At 45.0% G+C, this 20,631-nt stretch overlaps 1 protein-coding gene across 1 annotated transcript in view; it reads right to left on the reverse strand.

Moving 5' to 3' along the window:
- SLAMF1 (signaling lymphocytic activation molecule family member 1) overlaps positions 1 to 20,362 on the reverse strand; it is a 49,997-nt gene extending 29,635 nt beyond the window's left edge. Inside the window, exons 1-3 of the mRNA XM_004716518.2 lie at positions 20,287 to 20,362; positions 11,018 to 11,356; positions 8,959 to 9,243 (exon numbers count right to left, since the gene is read on the reverse strand). Coding sequence (XP_004716575.1) covers positions 8,959 to 9,243; positions 11,018 to 11,356; positions 20,287 to 20,362 — 700 coding nt within the window. The remainder of the gene's footprint in view (positions 1 to 8,958; positions 9,244 to 11,017; positions 11,357 to 20,286) is intronic.
- Between the last annotated feature and the right edge of the window lie 269 nt (positions 20,363 to 20,631).

Genomic DNA, 20,631 nt, shown 5'->3' on the forward strand with positions numbered 1-20,631 from the left:
TTTACACAATTGATGTGTGTATGGATTGGGATAACAGTTGTATGAGCCCCTAATAAAATGTTAAAGAAGAGAGAGAGAAAAAAACAGAAATGGAAAACTAAATACCTACTTTATATGAGGAAGCATAAGGTCCTGGAGAGAGAACAATACTGAAGAAGAATAAAGTAGGGAATCTTGCACTTTCTGATCTCAAAATTTGCCATTTGTCCCAGTCATCAAAACAGCTTGATATTGGTTCAGTGACTGAAGCACAGGCCAATGGAATAGAAGTAGTGGAAAACCATTAATAAATCCATCCGTCTTTGACTACAGGGAAGGAAACAATCTCCAACAAATGTGCTGGCAAAACTGAATTTCCATATGCAAAATAATTAATTAGCATTGTATGTCTGTACCACAATTTGTTTTCCAGATAGTTGGCCCTTATATGTGTCAAGGACTTTTGATAATTTTTAAAATTTTTATGAGATTTATGTATATTTCATTATAGTAAATAGTAAAATAGGCTAATATTTACATACATATTATGCATTTATAGCATATCTAACTTCCAATTTTTAAAATATTTCTGCTATGCAGTTCATCTATGAATTTTTCAAGTCACAAATCTTTAAAAATTTTTCCAATATATTTATTGAAAGGAATCTCCATAAATGTGGATCCATGTTGTTCAAACCCGTGTTATTCAAGGGTTAATTGTACAGAAAACTTAAAAAATTGAGCAGCAAGAATTATTCAATTTAAAAATAGTTAAAAGACATGAACAGACACTTTATACAAGAAGGCACCCAGATGGCCAACAAATACATGAAGAGACACTCATGATTGTTAGCCATTAGAGAGATAAAAGTCAAAACTACAATGAGATACCATCTCATTTCTGCAAAAAGATCAATGATAAAAAAATGAAACAAGGAAACAGCACCCCCAGAAAGAACACATGCTGGTGAGGTTGTGAGAGCTCCTACACTGGAATGCTCTTGCTTTACGGTGGAGGTCTTGTACAGTGTTGGTGGAATAATTGTGAAATTCCAGAATTACCATTCCACAAGTACAACCAACATGGAAAACAGTAGACTGCATGCTCAAAAAGCTAGAAATGGAAATCCTTTGTGAAGTAGTAATCTCACTCCTAGAAATGTGAGAACAGTGACATAAATACACATACGTGCACTGAAACAATAATCACAATATCACAACATGGAAACAATTTAAGCGCTGCTCAACAGATAAATGGAGGAACAAATTATATTACAGATATGTAATGGAACATGATGCAATCATAAAGAATAATGAGAAGCCTATGAAACATCATGGGCGAATTTGAATATTATGCTCCGTGAAGTAAGTCAACCACAGAAAGACAATGTTACCAGGGAGGAGAGGAGAAGAGAGGGAGTCATCTTCTCCGTAGTAGACACATGTTACTTTTGGTGACACTTGTTACTTTTGGTGATAGGAAAGGCAACTCCAAATCTGGACCAACTCACCACGACTTGACCGCGTTAAATAAGGACACAAGTAAGAACAGGAGAAAAGGGACACTTTTAGTAACTGCTATAACATACAATCTGTAATAATAATAAAACAACCAAAAATATGTGTGTGGTTATGTAGGTACAGATGGTTGCATATATGTGTATAGGAAGATATATGCAAGTAAATGCATCTGTATATAAGCATATGTATAGACATGTTTGTGTATGCTGCACATGTATCTACATATCTAATAAACCACATGGGGGCACAGTTTTGGAGACTTCATAGACAAATTCAAACAACATGTGGGGTTGATCAACTAGGTTAAAAGGCTTGGAACCATAGTCTTGGGGAACAACTTAGTCAACTGGAAAAACAGTCATTACTGGACTGATGAAACAGAGGAATCCCCAAGTCTATTGTTCTAAGATACCCTTTGAACTCAGAAGTGAAGCTGGTTCTGCAGGTCACCTTACCGCCAAATAACATTAACAAATGATAAAATGAGTATAGCGTCTGGGGTCTTAAAGGCTTGAAGGTAATCAAGCGGCCATCAAGCTCAGAAGCAACAAAGCCCACATGGAAGAAGCACACCAGCCTATGCAACCAAGAGGTGTCGAAGGGATCAGGTATAAGGCATCATCAGAGCAAAAAATCTTACCATAGTGAATGATGGAGGGAGTGCAGAGTGGAGACCCAAAGCCCATTAGTAGGCCACTGGAGATCCCCTTGCAGAGGGGTCTCGGGGAGATGAGCCAGTCAGGGTGCGATGTAACAACAATGAAAAATACAGCTTTCCTCTAGTTCCTAAATGTTTCCTCCCCGTTCCCACTACCATGACTCGAATTCTATCTTGCAAGACTGGCTAGACCAGAGGATGTACACTGGTACAGATAGGAACTGAAAATACAGGGAATCCAGGGCGCATGAGCCCTACACGACCAGTGGTGTGAGGGCGATGCTGGGAGGGTAGAGGGAGAGTGGGTAGGAAAGAGGGAACCGATTACAAGGAACTATATGTGACCTCCTCCCCGGGGGACGGACAACAGAAAAGTGGGAGAAGGGAGATGTCGGACAGGGCAAGATATGACAAAATAACAATTTATAAACTATCAAGGGCTCATGAGGGAGGGGGGAGAGGGGAGGGAGGGGGAAAATGAGGACCTAATGCCAGGGGTTTAAGTGGAGAGAAAATGTTTTGAGAATGATGAGGACAATGAATGTACAAATGCGCTTTACACAATTGATGTGTGTATGGATTGTGATAAGAGCTGTATGAGCCCCTAATAAAATGATTAAAAACAACAACAAACAAATGATAAAATGTACAATCTCACTCAGGAGCAATATAGTCCCTTAAACAATTCATTACATAAGGCCAACCAATCAATATTTCCCCCAAAACAAGGAGGAGAAGGCGAGGAGAGGAAGGGAAGCCCGATCAGTGGGAACAGAAGAAACCGAATGGAAATAATGAGAGTATTGACACATTTTTCGAAAACGTAACCAATGGCACAGAGCAATTTGTATAAAATTGCTAAAAAGGAACCTAATTTTCCGTGTCTCCTTTCACCTAAAACAATTATTTTAAGCACAACAAAAGAGAGAATCCTTCTTGTTGATGGCAGTTTCAGCTTAGAAGTGGGGGCCGGGTGGGGATGCTCACAACCATCTACTAGTTTGAAACCTGGGACCGTCCACGCCCAGTGTTCTTCATGAGTCAGAACTTCTAGAGAAACTGCTTGCTCTTGCCGACGCCCACCCAGCATTTTGTTGCTAAGACAGCTAGCTGTGTTCTCAATGCGTCATTTCCTCCGTTATTTCATGGTAATGCAGTCTCGTCCAGGCACTTGGCGACCCATGTGACCCCAGCCATCAAGTTGATTCCCACTCCTGGTGACTCCACGTGTCGCGATAGAACTCTGCTCTACAGGGTTTTCAATGGCTGCTTCTTCAGAAGCAGATCACCAGCCCTTCCTTCTGAGATGCGTCTGGTGGACTTGAACCTCCAACGTGTCGGTGAGCAGCTGAGAGTGTTGACTATTTGCACTACACAAGGACTCCAACTGCACAAGTAAGGACTAGCGTGTATGGCCGCGTGATGAGTGAGGCGCCCCAGTGCTGCAGGAGGAGCACCATGGAGAGGAATCTGGTTCTGGGGGGGACTATCCAGGTGATTCTGTGAAATCGGGTAAACTCCCCATTTGAGGCGCTGGCTTGAGAGAAAGGAGGGTCCTCTGGGACTCCATGGCAGACGCCAAGCCTCGTTTCCATTGAGCTAATTCAGGGATGCTGAGTCTATTTTCTATCATCTACTGGGGGTAGGGGTGGGGGAGGCCCCTTCTTTTTAGGTGAATTTATAGGTGCATGCCCTTGTTAGTTGAATTATTTAAAGGTACCTATTAATCATTCTAGCATAAGGATAGATCATTAAAGACAGCCTCAAGTTGCACACTGTTGAGTGTTTCGACACGGTTTCATCTATCTTCGGGATAGGCTTCTCAAATACCCCGGGATTTAGATATTGCAAAAATGGTTATTCATTTCTGAGGAAATGGTGGGGGGACCTCATCTGACCTCCTCTGATCTCACAAGGAGGAAGGAGAGTCAAATTCTATTTCAGTCCAAGCCTGATTTCTATGCGGCAGAAGCCAGACAAGCCTGCACCCTCCAACCTTCTTTACTCTGATTTGGCACCAACCATCCCTCCCGTGGCTCTCTGGTTCTCTGCTGGGTTCAAGAATCCATTACATGGGATTACACGGGACTCACAGACAATCCTCACCGTTAGGAGAGTTTACTATGAAGTTAGCGGGGTACATTTCAGGATAAGAAACATTAAGGATGTCATTCTTTTGTTCACAGCACCCCTTCTCAGCCATGCCCCCAGGCACATCTCTCTCTAGTCCAGTGGTTCTCAACCTGTGGGTCGCGACCCCTTTGGGGGTCGAACGACCCTTTCACAGGAGTCACCTGATTCATAACAGTAGCAAAATGACAGTGATGAAGTAGCAATGAAAATAATGTTATGGTTGGGGGGGTCACGACAACATGACTGTATGAAAGGGTCGCGGCATGAGGAAGGTTGGGAACCACTGCTCCAGTCCCTGATCTCAGCCATGCTCCCCCTTGGCCCCTGCTTGGCTTCAGCATGTGCTACCAAGTTCTTTGGTTAGTAAACACCAAAGGATGCCCTACTCTGCAAGCCAGACTCCTACTGGGCAGTATTCAGCTGCAAGGGCCAGGGAGCCCAGGGCTCTGTCTCAGGTCTTTGCTGCGACTGCAAGTTCTCTGTGCGGGAATCTTAGTCATGCTCCACTGACAACTTGTCTTTCTTTATGGCTCTAGTATTTTCCACTTCTGAGATGCACCGTGGTATGACCACACTGACCAATCTTCACACTGGAGTCCTTTCTACTCTTTTCAGTGTGTCCCCACCCACTCATTAGTGGGAGTTGTAAAGACTCGGAAGAGAAGAGCCATACTAGGAATTTTACTTTGCCACCATCACAACAGACACTAAGGTATGCTTCTACTGTAAAACACTGACATGTTGATTGGAATATGTGACCTAGAGGCAGAAATATGTCATTGACAAATAATTTTGAATTAGAAAAGTAAAGATGTCCTTGTGTGGCTTCATTTAAGAGTCTGGTTAGGAAGCTATGTACATCACATTCCAGTTGGTCTTGGAACATCAATCACCGCATTGAGCTCTTTATTCACGGAAGTGAAAAATATCACGATTTTCCAGAAGCTGAAACTTCTGTGAAAAATAAAATAGGCCTGGAAGGTTCCAGCCTTTAAATTAGTATGTGGTTTGTAAACATCCTTTCTCTGCTCCTGCTTGGAAATGGGGCTCTCCGTAATCAGAAGGCATGTAGGGAAGATGGTCAGCCTCTCCAGGAGATGTGTGCGGCTTGTTCTGGCAGACGTGCAGACTGATTGCTGTCATTACAGGAAGTGAGATGACCTCGAATAAATGCCCAGATCCCATCGTTTTTGTCCCAAGCCTGAAACTTCCGTTTGTATGGCCCGTGGAAAAAGGGTTAAACTAGCATTCGTTGCTTTTGTTCAGGCCTCACCATCTCTTAATGGATGTTTGCAATTATGGTTGGCTGCTAACCATAAGGTCGGCAGTTCAAATCCACCAGCTGCTCTGCAGGGGAAAGATGGAGCTGTTTACTCCCCAAAGATTTACAGCCTTGGAAACCCAACGGAGCAGTTCTGCCCTGTCCCTAGGGGCGTTACGAGTGGGCATTGACTTGATAGTAGTGGGTTTGTTTTTGTATAACGAGTTTGACTATTTTTTTGCATCTCCACACTATTGAAATTTCTCTCTGAAATTCTAAGCTGACTGTCACGTCTCTGTCTAAAACTCCTCATTAGCTCACAGGATCTGTAGGATATGTGGAACAAGATTCAGCAATACCAGGCTGACTTATGCCTGCAATGTTTCCCTTTGTCTACTTGGAGGATTCCTAGTCAGTCTTCACATCCCAGCAGACGTCACAGCCTCGGTAATGCTGTCTGGGGTCCTAAGTTCTTGTTAATGAGCCCCTCCTCTTGTAACCTTGTATGAACTCCCATAGTACACTATACAATATAATAATTACTTATCATATAAATGAAGACAACTGTCTCCCTCCTAGAGGACAGGATTTAGGTCTTTCTTGTCTGTGTAGGCAGCATCTAGTACAGTATTAGAAAGAGTAGATTCCCCCAAAAGAAAAAAATAAACCCTCAAATGTTTTGCTGAACTAAACATAATATTTTAATAAAAACCAGTAGCATTTATTTGTAGTTAAATGTACTAATTAAACTCTGTGTACTGGAAAGAGCAAGCTGCCAACTACTTTGACCTAGTTTTAATACATTAGGATCTCCTATTCCCATCCCTGAGGGCAGTAATGAAATCTGCTTACCCATCTAAGCTATTTATCAAAGCACCTTGACTAATTTCCTTAGGCTTCCCTTAGATCCAGATGGCCCTATGTTCTAGATTAAAAAACAAAATCACTGCCATAAAGTCAATGCCAACTCATAGTGACCCTGTAGGACAGGGTAGAGCTGCCCCTGTAAATTTTAAAGACTGTAACTCTTTACTAGAACAAAAAGCCTTGTCTTTCTCACAGAACTGCTGGTGGTTTTGAACTGATGACCTTGCAGTCTGGGTACACATTAATTAAATTCTCATTAAAATGCATTGAGTAGCAAAAAGAGAGATCTCTTTCTTTTGGGGGATAGACCATGGTACAATATTGGCCCAATAGGGCTGTTGTATCCAGAGAGAGCTGCCTGTGTTAGGGCAAAGACTACTTGCTTTTCCAGTAGCAGGGGAAAAGTTTACATTTTTATTATGGTATAAAAGGCATGTTAAATGCAATATATCTTCCACTAATACCATGAGGATTCTCGGACCAGAGAGGATTACTGTGTCACTTCTTCTATGTGTGACCTTACTTTACTATTTTGTGTCTTTTCCCACTCATTTGCAAAAGTGGGGATACTTACACTGTTGATTTTATAGGACCACTATAAGGATGAAATGAGATAACACATAATTAGCACGTGGTAAACTCATTGATTTTGCTTGTTGATGAGGGATCAAAGTCTCACCAAAGTTAAATGACTTCTCCTTTAAAGTAGCAGAAGCAGCACTTCCTACTATGCGACACTGCTTTGGTGGCTCTGCCACCATACTGTGAATGACGTGTGGCAGGGAGAGGAATCTGAACTGGAGGACAACATTGACCTTGGTATGTATGCAAGGTAAACAAACAGCCAAACACATACAGTGAGTGCACAGATGGTTAATCTCGCCATGACATGCTTTGGACAAGCAGCACACAGTGGATTGGGTTACCAAGGAACGCTCACGGATAGACGGGGGGCCGGAGGAGACTTCTTCATCAGGCCATCTGCAAATGCACCCGGAGCGACGCTCACTGGAGCGAGCGCCGCGCCACGAGGAGCATAATCTGGTTGGATTCCCCTCCCCGCCCTCCACCCTCCATGCCCGATAGTCCAGGGAAGCCTTCCACATAGACATCAAGTTGATTGCAGACAGTGTCCTTGAAACGAAAGAAGACTCAGTCCCCAAGCAATGCCCTTCTGCTCTTGAACCCGTCTGAGTCAAGAGCATAAGATCTACTAGTGGAAAAGGTTCGTAGCTTTTCAACCTCAAATTATTAGATGAGTTTACTTAATCTGCCTTCTCTTCCTATTGGGAGCAGAATAATCAAGCTTTTTTCTCTAGAAAAGCAGTCAGAAGATGCAGGCGCGGGTCCCGAGTCCATTATTTACAAGCGGAAGAAACTTGAAAACTAAACCAAACTCTCTGCCATCGAGTCCACGGTGACTCACAGCAACTCTGTAGGACAGGGTACAACTGTCCCTGTGAGTCTCACGACTGTAACTCTTTGCAGGAGTAGAAAGTCCCGTCTTGCTCCTAAGGAGCTGGTTGGTGGTTTTGAACTGCAGACCTTGCGGTTAGCAGTCCAATGTGTAACCACTACATCATCCAGGACCCTTGAAGAAACTTGAAGAAGGTAGTTAAATGCCATGAGCTTTAAAGTCTCATCTGTAAAATGGGGGTGGTGATAAAACACCTATCTAGTAAGCTTGTTGTGAGGGTTGAAAGAGTTGCCAATAATAAAGAGCAATATGATTTATTGTTGTTATTCCCGAAACATCATCGTCCAGGTCTCAGTCCCACCTTCCTCTGACTCCTATGGCTTTCTGACCTGCTAGGTATGTCCAGTTCATCATAAAATGTGGTTCTCCATTACTGTCAGATTTTCATTATTGATGAAACGTGTCATAGCTCTATAATGTGTTGTTCAAGAGCAGGGGTCATGTATCACGTCTAGTCTAAACTTCCTATAATATCTGGAATCAGTAAATATTGATGGTTGATGGTGCAGATGTGCAGGTCAGAGCCTGCACTCCCTCACCCAGCCTCCCCTGCAAATGGGAGTCAAAGTAGAAGAGAAGAGGGTTGGATCACAACGTGGAGACCTGAGTTTTGGGTCTGGCACTATCACTTGCTATTGGTTTTCTCAATTCTGAATTGAGTGGACTGATGCCACCCTTGTCGTTATGAAAGAGTACCAGGGTGGCACAAATGGTTAAGCACTTGACAGCTGACCAAGACTGTGGCTGTTAGAGTCCATGCAGAGGAGTCTTGGCAGAAATGCCTGGTGATTTACCTCCAAAAGGCCCGCCATTGAAAACCCACTGAGTGCAGTTCTAGTCTCCGGCACTTGGGGTCCTCATGGGTTGGAACTGACTCAAGTACAACCGTGGGCTCTTCTATGTACTTCTAAGGAGCATGCAGCTACTGAACACACGTGGGAGATTTCGTAAACTAAAAGGAAACTGTGAAGGGCATGGCTTTGGAAACAGAGCAGTTGGTCCAAGTGAGAAGGAGGCCCACACACACCCACGTGTGACACTAGCCACCTTCAGGTCACTTACCTGGAACATTTGGGTTGCAAATGGGCCATGGGAGGAAGGTCTGGGTGCGGTTGCTGATGGGGTTGCTAGCGGTGCAGACGTACACAGTGCTGACATACTGAGGGCCGAGGGTGAGGTACAGGAGGTGGGAGCTGTTGGCCAGGCTCAGTAGAGGGACATCTGTCTCCGTGCTCCAGCTGTAAACCACATGGTCCCCTCTCTTTGCCGAACAGGCCAGCATCAGACTGCAGTTCCCGCTCTCCTGTGTCCGGTTTAACACCTTAATCTCTGGAGTGGAGACCTCCTCTGTCAGGAGGGGGAGGAAGGGAGCCATCAGTGAAATGAACACCCTGGAATTCTGAATCGACCTTTATGTTAGAAAACATGCAGCCTGATAACATATCCTCTGCCCCAAGGGACTGTCGTGTGATTTATTTCTAGTGCACCGCCCCTCTCTGCCTCTATGCTCCTTCTCGTGCTACCTCGGGATAAAATAAAGGAGAATCGGGAGCTTTGGTTTCCTTCTGCCAATTACTGTTTATAACCAGGGCTCTTTGTGATGTCCTCTGATGTAGTTTGCTCCATCCTAGCCACACCCCCATTAGCATACCCCACTGTGATGCTATGGGGTAGGCAAGGAAAAAGGGGACGTCTTATTGACTTAGAAATTATGGTAGCAGCTACTGCTTGCATTCCACATGCATCACTGTCTTTAATCTTCCTACCAACTCTTTGGGGGCAGTTATAATTACACCCGTTTTATAGAGAAGGAAATGGATTCCCAGAGAAGTGAAACGTCTTCTACAATGTCACGTAGCTTCAAAGCCTCAAAGGGGAAATCTGAAACTAGTCCATCTGACTGTCACACCCGGCCTCTTTGCCTTGAGAAGAAAGTCGTGGTCTCAGAAGCCACATTTCCCAAGGGAAGAATTTGATCGCATGGGCTAGTTGAAAAAATTCAGGTTGTGTGGGTCTCCTTGGGCATGGCAGCCTTGGCCCCGGGTCACTATTAGAGTAATGAGGATTCCTTAACTCTCAATATAAGACGTGGGGAAAATTTTCAGACACAGTTTGAAGGAAAAATATTTCTAAGGGTAGGGGCTTGGTGTGGAGGGTGTTGTTGTCTCTCGCCAAGATACCCAAGGATTTCAAAGAAATGCTGAATGATGGGAGCTATCTGACCCATCTGCAGAGAGCAGGAAGTCACTTTGAGCAATCAAGAAAGCCCCATGCAGCTGTCAGAATTTCTGGGAATTCAAGTGGGCCCAAAAGAAAGAGATTCTAGGTGCACATGAGTAAAACTGTTAAGAAAAAAAAGAAAGAAAGAAAAATAAAATACAAAACTGAGAGACAGAGAGAGAGATACTAAAGGGAATGATACTCTGTTAAAACAACAACAACAACAACAACAATAACAACAAAAGGACAGCAGATACCAGAAAAGGAGAAAGAAAAAAGAAAGTCCCGGCACTGAAGTTAGGTAGGCCCTGGTTGTAGTTTAAGATCTGCTACTGAGCAACTTTATAACCAGAGTTATAAAGTTTTACTTTGGGGGAGCAATGTAATGCTTAAACGGGAAAAAGCCAACAGGTTGATGCAACCCAGTACCAGGGAGACAACCCAAACTTATGGGGCTGCGCGCCGTGAACAAGCCATGCACATTTGCACACGCAAAACACTGCTCTGGGTCCCCATGGCCTCAGCCATGCAGGAGAGTGGACTTGATGAGCGGTACTCAAACGTGGCAAAAATCACAAACGAAAGTCTTTTTCCAAACCAAACCTTATTCCCAAACCAGCTCCTGTAGGCGTTAGGCACTTCAGCCCACAGACAGCTGGACTCCCGTTTTTTGGGAAATGGGGGCCAAGTGTTAATACCTACGCTACTACCAATGCATAATAATAAAAAAAAGAACCTCCACAATTTCTTCTATGACGCCCAGTTTATATATCCCCTTTCTAGATGATTTCTCAACTTTCTTCTAATGATAAATACCCTTGGCTTCTGAGAGAGGCCTTAATTCCTGCATAAAGGACCACCACGGCCCTCCCGTGTGAATTGGAGAAGCCACCATTATTACCATAAAGCTTCAGTTGCAGACAAAATAGCTCTACAGAAGTGTTCTGCTCCAGGGTCAAAGTGTACCAGCCTTCATCCTCCTTCTTGCTTTCTAGGATCTCCAGCGTCAGATTTTCCAGGTGAAATTTATACCCTTCTAGTTTGGGTGGAGAGCTTCCTTCAGATGGATTAAGAGATACTATTTTCTTCTGGATGGTGCTTCCAAGTGGTGACGTTTCCATGGTGACAAGGATGCGGATGCTCTTGCTTATGTTCTTATTTTTCCCTTCATACTCCAGGGGTAGCATTACATTGCTCCCCAACTTCTGGATTACCTTGGGACACTTCACTAGTTGTCGACCTATGGGAAGGAGGAGGAGAAAGTCTTTTGTCATCGAGGCTCCAGAGCTACGTCATCTGAGGATCCAGACTGCCCAGCTGGGAGGGTCTCCCTCTTCCTCATGGACCACAGTCCAGGGGATGCTAGGTCCTTAGTGACTGTGGAAATGATCGTGAGGATTCCCATTTGCTTTCTAATATTTAAAAAATTCCAATGGAAATCTTAAACCACATAGGCTAGAGCTAAGTAGAATGAACTAATGCCACTAACTATAACACTGGGTTTCCCTAGTAGGGGAGAAATTCTGTCCAATTGGATCTAGGCTATTTAAAATGCAAAGAAGTTCAATGGTTTCCCTAAAGATGCATAATTTCCCAGGCAGAGTCAGGACCGAAATCCAGGTCTGTTCATGCCTCTGCCAGTGTTTCACCACATTGGGTATTTGGGATAAAGGTAAACAAGCGCTACAACTCTGCGTTTGTGAACCCCAGGGGGTCAGGAAGCCAGGAACATCACAGATGGTGGTGAGAAGAAAAGAAACAGCCTGAGGGAAGTAGGTCAACGAGGTGGTGAGCCCAGTGTTCCAACAAGCTCACCCCCTAAAGCCCTATCATACTGAGGGTGAGAAATTATTTGAGTTGTCTTTGTCATAAAAAGCTGAGCTGGCAAAAAAAAAGTGCAAAAACAAACAACAAAAACCTGTTTAAACCACTGTCAGGGACCCTACTGCTGACGATTTCACACCTCTTTCCTCCTCAAACCACAACCTGCTTTCCCCCTCTTCTCTCAGTGATGTTCTTACAGTTCTCTTTACTGAAAAAAAAATAGAAGAAGTAGAGAACATTAATCTAGTACCACCACTGAATCAACCCGCTGACCTGCATGGACAGGCTCTGCTCACATTCAAGACCAGAGCCTCTTCCTCCACGGAGCCTTCAGTTCAAGTCTCTGCCCTGTAGCTCTTCCTGCCTCCTGCACCATCAGTTTTCCACCGGGCTCTTTCCAGCGTGGCACCATCATGCTGATTGTTTACTAGAGCTTCGTTCGGAGGACCAGGCTTGTGGAAGGCTCTGGTTTACAGTGGGGGCCCTAGAGTCTACGTATATTCAGCCTCCATTGAATCCTCTCTGATAACTGACTAGCAATTTGAAAACCTTACTCTCAGGTGGAGTGTGCTTGAAAATAGACTACTACCGCGCCATTAGCCATCTGAGGGTGGGACAGCGTCACCCTCAGGGACTAGCTTTGATGGACATTGGTGTGCTAGGGCCACGTAGTTATGAGTGATACCCTCGCTACTTAGTCAGAGGAACCCTCAGTGGTGTAGTGGGTTATGTGTTGGGCTGTTAACCACAAGGTCAGCAGTTTGAAACTCCTCGTTACTCTGCCAGAGCAAGATGAGGCTTTCTACTCCAGTAAAGCTATACAGTTTTGGAAACTCACAGTGGCATTTCTACTCTGCCCTATAGGGTCACTATGAGTGTTAATTGACTCGATGGCAGTGAGTTTTTTGAACCTTGGTTAGAGGACCCTTAGCCAGTCTTGTTTTTCTAATCTGCAAGAGTGCACACATCCCAATCATGATCCCCTTTCTGCTTCTTTCGTCTCTCCCGCAACTGTGATGAATTGATCTACTCTCGATCATAATTTTGCAACAGCTTCCTGGGTTCTCCAGGACCTGTTTTCAGCGGCCAAGTTCCTGTGAATCTTTGGACACCAAATAGCCTCATGCTGACGGTCTCCTTCGTCTGGATGATTCGCCTCTGTCCTCTTAAAGACTCAAATGGATCTCTATAAGCTGTGTTTGAAGTCAGGTTTGCTTTTCTCCCCTAGAACAATGGTAAAAATCCTTCCCTGGATCCCAGACTCAACTCCATTAACCTCCGTATTTTTCTACTTTCCTTTATGGAAAGTGAGCTCATTGTTTTTGCTCCCATTTCCTGGTCTAACTTCTCCGTCCCAACTACAAACAGACGTTCTCCTCACTTACTGACTGGGCCCACCCTTGTCAAGGCTCCTGTCTACTCCCTCGTGCCAAGTTAGCCCCCAGGCCTTGTCTTACTTGGTTTCTCAGTTTGAAGATTAATCACCCCTTCCCTGAAAAACTTTTTTCATTCGGTCCCTGGGAGACCACACTCCCATATTTCCTCCTCTTCCTTTGACAGCTGCCCTTCCTGACCTCTGATTGCTGGTGTGTCCCTGGCTTAGTCCACAAACCAATTCCCGTCCTCATCTTCATTTATCCAGTGTCTAGGTGCAGGGGCTGAAATATTTCTGGTAGGCTTATAGAATTACATCTCTGCAATTACTATCTTTGCTCCACTCCTAGTTGCCTTCACCGATCAGCACTGCTAGATGCACAGATATATTATGATGATAAAGAAATCATGTCGTAATTGCTCCCTCGCCATCCCCCTGGCTACTAAAGGACATTCTAGTTACTAATGAGCATAAGAGAAGGAGAGGAAGGCCCTTGTGAGATGGATTGACACCACGGCTGCAGCTATGGGTTCCAGGATGGGAACAATGGTGAGGGTGGCCCAGGCCCGGCAGCGTTTCATTCTGCGGTGCACGGGGTTACCACGGGTCGGAACTGGCTCAATGGCACCTACTGACGACCGTGATCATACAGTGTGCGGTTTAGGGGGAGGTGACGGTCCTCTGAAGAAACTCAGAACCCGAGCTTTGAGAGGTGAAGAAGGAAGCGGTGTTTTCTGACACCGGTAAATTGAGACCAGCTTGAACTGGGGAATAAAGGATGCTCATTGCCTGCAGGGAGCTTTCGGGTTTTATGACCACCTTTTTTCTTTTTGTTCTCTTCATTTATTGTGCCCTCCTCTCCCTCCTCTCTGTGCCTGCCAGCTGTCTGATTAGTATTTAATCCTGGGAGAGAAGCCTGCTGCCCTTCTCCACCCAAGATACGAATGGAACCGGCTTGCGTGCAATCTGATGGCTGGGAGTGTAATTTCAGGGACTCTAGACCGCCGATGATATGTATCATTCTTTTCACTTCCATCCTAGTCATGCCATAAGTAAGAAATGCCTGGTGATCACGTCACCCGGTGTCTGGCTTTGCTCCAAGCAGCTCTTCACAGACATTGGGACTATAGAAGAAACCTTACAGCCTTGGAGGTCTAAAGGGAATCTCAACCTTAGCCAGTGGACTCTTGATTCTACAGCTCTTCCTGCAAGCAACAGCACAACCCATATAACACGTCGGATCGAAAATGGTGAAGTCGTCTCTGACAGCTCTCTTTCTCTCGGCATCCAATCACTTCTCACCGTGTCTGCCCCTCTCGTAATAAGCCTGGGTATTTCCATTGTCTGCCTTCTTAGCTGTCTGCTTTGTGGACAGAGTAATCTTTTGAAACCATGTCAGATTTGATCTGTCCCTAATTTTAAATGACGAGGGTCTCTGTTGCCCACAAAATGAACTCTGAAGTCTTTCCCAGGGCTTGAACGATCCCGCATTGCCCAGAAGCGAGGCCCTATCCCTCGCTTGCTGCACTGCTGCCACACTGGCTCCTTGCTACTTCTCAAACTCGCCAAGAACATTACTATCTTGGGCCTTTTGTGCTTACCATTTCCTCCCCCTTACATATCTAGATAGCTTGTTCCTTCACTTTAAGTTTCTACTTAAAATTTCTATTTCCCAAATAAGGCTTTTCTGACCATTCGATCTAAAGACACTGCAATTCCCCTTCTTATCACATGTAACACTTCCTGGTATGATATGTTTGCTTGTTTTTCTCTCTCCAGCTAGAAGACAATCACTTTAAGCATTTAATTTTGTTCACTGTTGTGCCCCCAGGAATTATAGTAGTGCTTGACATATAGTATGGTTTTAATAAGTAGCTAATAAATTTGCAAATGCTGAAGACTGTTAGTAGAGAAAGCTCTTTTATTTGAGGTTGCCCCACATATGTGTACTGAACTTTAACATAAGCTAGCGTTCATAGAAGAAAGCACCCATGAGTCAGAGAGACTGTAGATTGCTCTGGTTGATAAAAAAGCCAGAAGAGTCAAAGAAAATCTTCTGTTTAAGTAATGCAGCCACCTAGACAGGACGCAACTGACTTGTGGTTAAGATGAATTGTGGAGAAATTGGGCAAACTAGTCAAAATATTTTTGAGGTCAAAATGCTCTGACATCCCAGCACTGTCCTTGGAAAGTAGATTCAGAGACTGGGAAAAGAGAAAATGCAGTCTGCCTGGGCTGAAATCAGACTCGGGCAGCTGGGGCTCATCATTGTTAGGGACCCTGAGAAAGGGGACGGTTCCTTTAAAATTGCTGCTAATATGTCAATTCTAAGAGTGTTCTTCTCTGTTGTCGAGCTGATGGCAAATGCTGTTTTGTGGGATGTTTTTAAACCAAAATAAATTGGAAAGCATATCGAGCTTTTTCCAGACACACTTACAAATGCCCAACTGTCGAGGTACTGTGCTTCCTCTGGTGGCTGTATACTTGAATTACAGGCACAGTACCCAAATGGAATAATCTCTTAAATCCTGACCTTAACTGTATTTAAAAGAATGACAACATTTAAAGCTATATGTACAAGTAGTAAATGCCATGTGGCATGGAACCTTTGAGATTCTGTATGAGGACATCTGAAGCTCAAAATAAGATGGACAGCTATTCCATCGTTGATGTTGTAGACTAATTTTGATAAGGAAAAATAAAGGGATGGAAATTACCCCCACTCTCAGACCATGGTCCTTGTCCATCCCAAACCACACCCATATTCTCCCTCCCTCTACTTGACTCTGCAGACTGTGCACCGTGGCTGCTTCGGGACTTGGACTTGGGGGAAGAGGAGACAGAGGATGCTAAAACCATAGACACTGCCATCGGGTCGATGCCAAGTCAGCGTGACCCTAGAGGGCAGGGAAGCACTGCCCCTGTGGGTTGCTGAGACCGGAGCTCTTGGCAGGAGTAGAACGCCTCCTCCTCCTCCCCGGGATGGTGAAGAGCGTAGAAAACCAAAGAAGCGAGAGGCTGAAGAAAGCAGAGGGGTCAGTGTACTATAAAGGGGGCAGCTGAAGAGGACAGGTTGAGTGGTTGGATAGTTTTTGCACACTCAGTTGTGGGGAGTGGAATAAAATCTTAATCAGAAGAGCTGAGGTAGAGACCTTCCTACCACATAACCCACATTAAAAATATTGATGTAACACCTGCTTGCATGTGAGAGGCAGATCTGCAAGGAACACTGGAAATCATCCTCACCTAAGCAGAAATGGGGAAATAAGTGTGTGTGTGGGGTGGCGAGGGTGGGGGTTCAAGTGGTTCATAAAACCCACCAAGTGGAATCTATGCCCCTGAAACATTCTACTGCCTGATGTGTGGTTTCAATGATTCAGTCATTTCCAGTGAGTCGGTCAGATCCTGTTTACCAAAAAGCCTGGGAAGCAACAGTTGTTGCTGGAAACACCAACTCACAGGCACTCACATGCTGTCATAGATAATTCTGCTTTAACACTAGAGTGATTCACATGGACCCGTGGCTGCCGGTCTGAAATGAGTAGGATTTAGGTAACCCACTCATAAGGTAGTATTCTCCTAAACGATGACTCTTTTCTGCCTACCCTGAAACGTTCACGGGGCCTTGTAGCAACTTGCCGCCACGTTTCCTTCAGGTAGAGGAAAGGCGGGGCCGACTGTCCTCAAGTTCTTGTTGGCAAACCCAAGCCTACAAAGAAAAGGTAACTTGTGTAAGGCTGCTTTTTCAATGACAGCTCGAGTTGGGTATTCACCTCATTCTTGCTGCTGCTAGACCTTTCTCTCTGAGAGTGTGTGCACTTACTGTGCCACACCTGGGAAGCTCTAGCTCCCCTTTATTTATCTAATTCTCCGCCTTTCAGGTCTCAGTCTTGATAGCTCTTCCTTAAGGAAGGCTTCCATGTCGTTATTAGCGTAAGGTTCCCTGCCAAATACTTCCAGCACACTTTGCATCTCTTCTTCATGTCACTCTGTTCAGTTCCTATCGTCCTAACTCGCTGATAAGATCCCACGGGCAAAGGCTCTTCCCTCTGAACGTTCACCATGCTTTACTTATGCATTTGCGTAGAGTATACCCCTTTTCAAGCCAGACCAAAATCCAACTCAAAAGCTATTTGTAAAAATATGCCAGAAGCAGGTTCATGCTTTCAGGAAGAAGAAGGGGTGGGAGGGAACGGCAGCCTCACCTCACATCTGTTTGTATTGTTCAGGTTTTAGAGATGTTCATGTGCATCTCCTTCAATAAACTACTTAACAAACTGTTTAAGTGAGAACTTACAAGAGTAGAAAAAATGTTTCTATTCACTTTCTAAACTCAAGGAAGGATCAAGTCCTTCTAAACATGATCAATCTTTTCATTTAAAACACTCTATGACATGTTTTATATACCTCAACTATAGATAACGTATTCCCATTTTAACTCTGGGATATGTGCACACATTTTAGCCTCTCCTCCTCAAAGACAACCTTACTCCGCTTCCTTCACGGAGAAAGGAGTCTGAAGTCATGCTATGTGAGACTAGACCACCATGTGCTTCTGTTTGTTTTCAAAATGGTCACAGTGACAATAACAATATTTATCCCAGAGGATCGGGATAAGAATGAAATGAAGAATGCACATAAAGGAGTGGCTAGCAGACATCAAGCACACCATACATACTATTCTTTTCATTCAATAAATATCTGTGGACAGACCCTCCTGTACCGGGCATTGTGTTCAGTACTGGGAAGAGGCTGTGGGTTATTTATTTTTCATACATTTTGACAACTGTCTGCTCCCTCATGTGCTCTCAAGGGGTAGTTGGATGGAATTGCCCAAATTATTTTGTGGATGAGACCACATAGCCATGATGTTCTGAATCCCAGTCAAGAGCTGGACACGGGGAAGGTGATGACATCATCTTAGCGTGGGAAAACTTTCAAGAGCTGGACGTAGTCTATCTACAGCCTGGGAGAGAAAAGGCCACCGAATAGTCAAAGCTAGGCCAAGTCTAGCACCCACCCACCTGTTTCTCACCCCCTTGGTCTCCCCCAGTGTGTGTGTGTGAAGGGGTTTGGGAAATATAATATCCAACTGGGTGAAATGGAAATCCATTTCAATGGGGGTTAGGACATCTAGACTTTTTAAATTTTAGAATGCTGGTTGGGGGTTGGAAGATGAGCAGAAATAAGAAGAGTGGGTGTGCATTTTACAAGAATTTAGGATTCTTGGTTGAGTAAATCTGTCATGGTTGACTTGTCTCATTTGCAAAACATTTTTGCCTGGGTTTTATTGGGGTTTCACATTTTAAAAATAAAAACACAAAAGCAGTTTTGTACATAATTCAGAGAAGAAAGCAGCAGGCAAGGGAAGGAGTAACTGCCTAGCGGGTGGATCCCCCTGTAAGGGGGCGGGGGGCTTTCTCACTAACCATTGAGGCCCCAAACCTGAGGCAAAGCAGCTCTCAGTAGAACCCGAAGAAGAAGCCCGAGGCCAAGAGAATAAACAGTCAAATGGGCACAGAGTGCAAAGCTCAGCCTACCCATCAACCCAATCGCTCTCAACAGCCACCGAGGTCTCCAAGAACGGTGTTCTGCTACGGAAGCCTTAAAGTGTCCCGTTTGGTTTTCTGAGCCCTGCGCCTTATTCCGTGCCTAGATCTCGGGACGTTAAGAGCCAGGGATTTGGGCCCCTTGAGGAATTGATTCCTCTCCTGGAAATCTGGCAAGAGACAGCCTGCTTCACAGCGATCCCACATCCCCAGCATCTATCTCGGGGCTTTTCCTAGAAAAGTCTATAATGGATTTGCGGTCATGAAAACCCCAAGCCCAAAACACCCTGGACATCAGGAGTTCCCCCCTTCCCTGATGCCACTTCCACTCCAATTTGCCTCCCACACCCTAACTGAAGCCCCAAGGCATGTAAAGCAGAAATGCATTGACGGTCCCTCCTACTCAGCCAAGGGCACTGGTGACCTGGTGGGTGAGACATTGGGCTGCTGACAGCAAGGCCAGCCGTTTGATGGAGCCAGGGAAGGGTGAGGCCTTTTGTTCTTGTAAAGAGCTACAGCCTCAGAAACTCACAGAAGCAGTTCTACTTTGTCCTATAGGGTCACCATGAGTCAGAGTTGACTCCATGGCAGTGAGCCAAGCCTACTCCTACAGCAAGTCCAAAGTCCACTTCTGGTTTCACCCCCCCACCCCCAATTACCGTTTGTCATAATCCTGGCAGTAGTAAACAAAGAACATTATCTTGCCTTTGGAGGGAAGACAGGGCAAAAGACAGGAACAGAATCTAAGTCCGAATGCTTTGCTATTTATCGGGCCGACTGCATAAGCAACACAGACCTACAGGACTCCAGTTTTGCATTTCCCACTTATTGGAACCAGTTCCAGGCTCCAGAAATCTGGGTCTTTCCCCTTGACCTTGAACGTTCTCTTCCAGGAAAGTAGCTGCTAATGACCACACTGAGGCCACTGCCATTTCTTAGTTGAAGACCTGAGGTTTTCACTTCTACGTCCTCATTCCCACTCCAACCCTTTCTTTCTGGTCAGTTCATGTTCCTAGTTTGTCTGCTGCTTTGCGTGTGGCTCCTCCCCAGGGCAGAGATGTAGCTGTTCCCAGACCTCCTCCCTCCAACTTAGTCTCTCTCACCGGGGTCTTTGCCAGAACTCTACCCAGGCTAAACCAACCAGTCCATTGAGGCTTTAACCAGAGCCTCTAGCTCTGAGAGACTGGTCTGAAATGTGACCAGTCCCTTTGGCTTCGAGATCCCACTTTCCTTGAGAAATAGAATTGGTGGGGCACCCTAGTGTCCCTTCCTCTTGGAAAGAGGCTAGAGAATTCAGAGCCGGTCCCTAAGGAAGAGACAAGTGGCCATAGCTCCTAGCACCTGCATCTTTTTCTTCCCCCACAGGGCTGGTTCTTGGCAGGTCACGATGCTATCCAAACCCTCAAACCGATTAACACTCACCTGCTCCACAGCTTAGCTCAAAATCCAGGAAGAGAAACAGCAGGATGTACAAGGATTGGCGGCCCTTGAGATCCATCAGCCAGGGAGGAGAGGTGAGACAGCTTGCGGGGTGCCTGCTAGCTGCTGATAGACAGATACCAGGGCAGAAGAGCTACATGTCAGTCAGTGCTGCCTCCGCCTGCAAGTCTGTGTAGCAGCTTCCTGTCTTACTGGGACTTTTTCTGTGTCTTGAGGATTGCTCATCTCCTTCAAGATCTTAAATCACTTTGCTATTCTCAAAAGCTATGCTACGAGTCAGGTGTTCAGACTACTGGAGTCAGGAAGGGGGCTGAGCCAAGTTACTTC

The sequence above is a fragment of the Echinops telfairi genome, unplaced genomic scaffold, assembly GCF_000313985.2.
Source record: "Echinops telfairi isolate 266 unplaced genomic scaffold, ASM31398v2 ScPeMD7_7425;HRSCAF=8463, whole genome shotgun sequence".
Taxonomy (NCBI): Eukaryota; Metazoa; Chordata; class Mammalia; order Afrosoricida; family Tenrecidae; genus Echinops; species Echinops telfairi.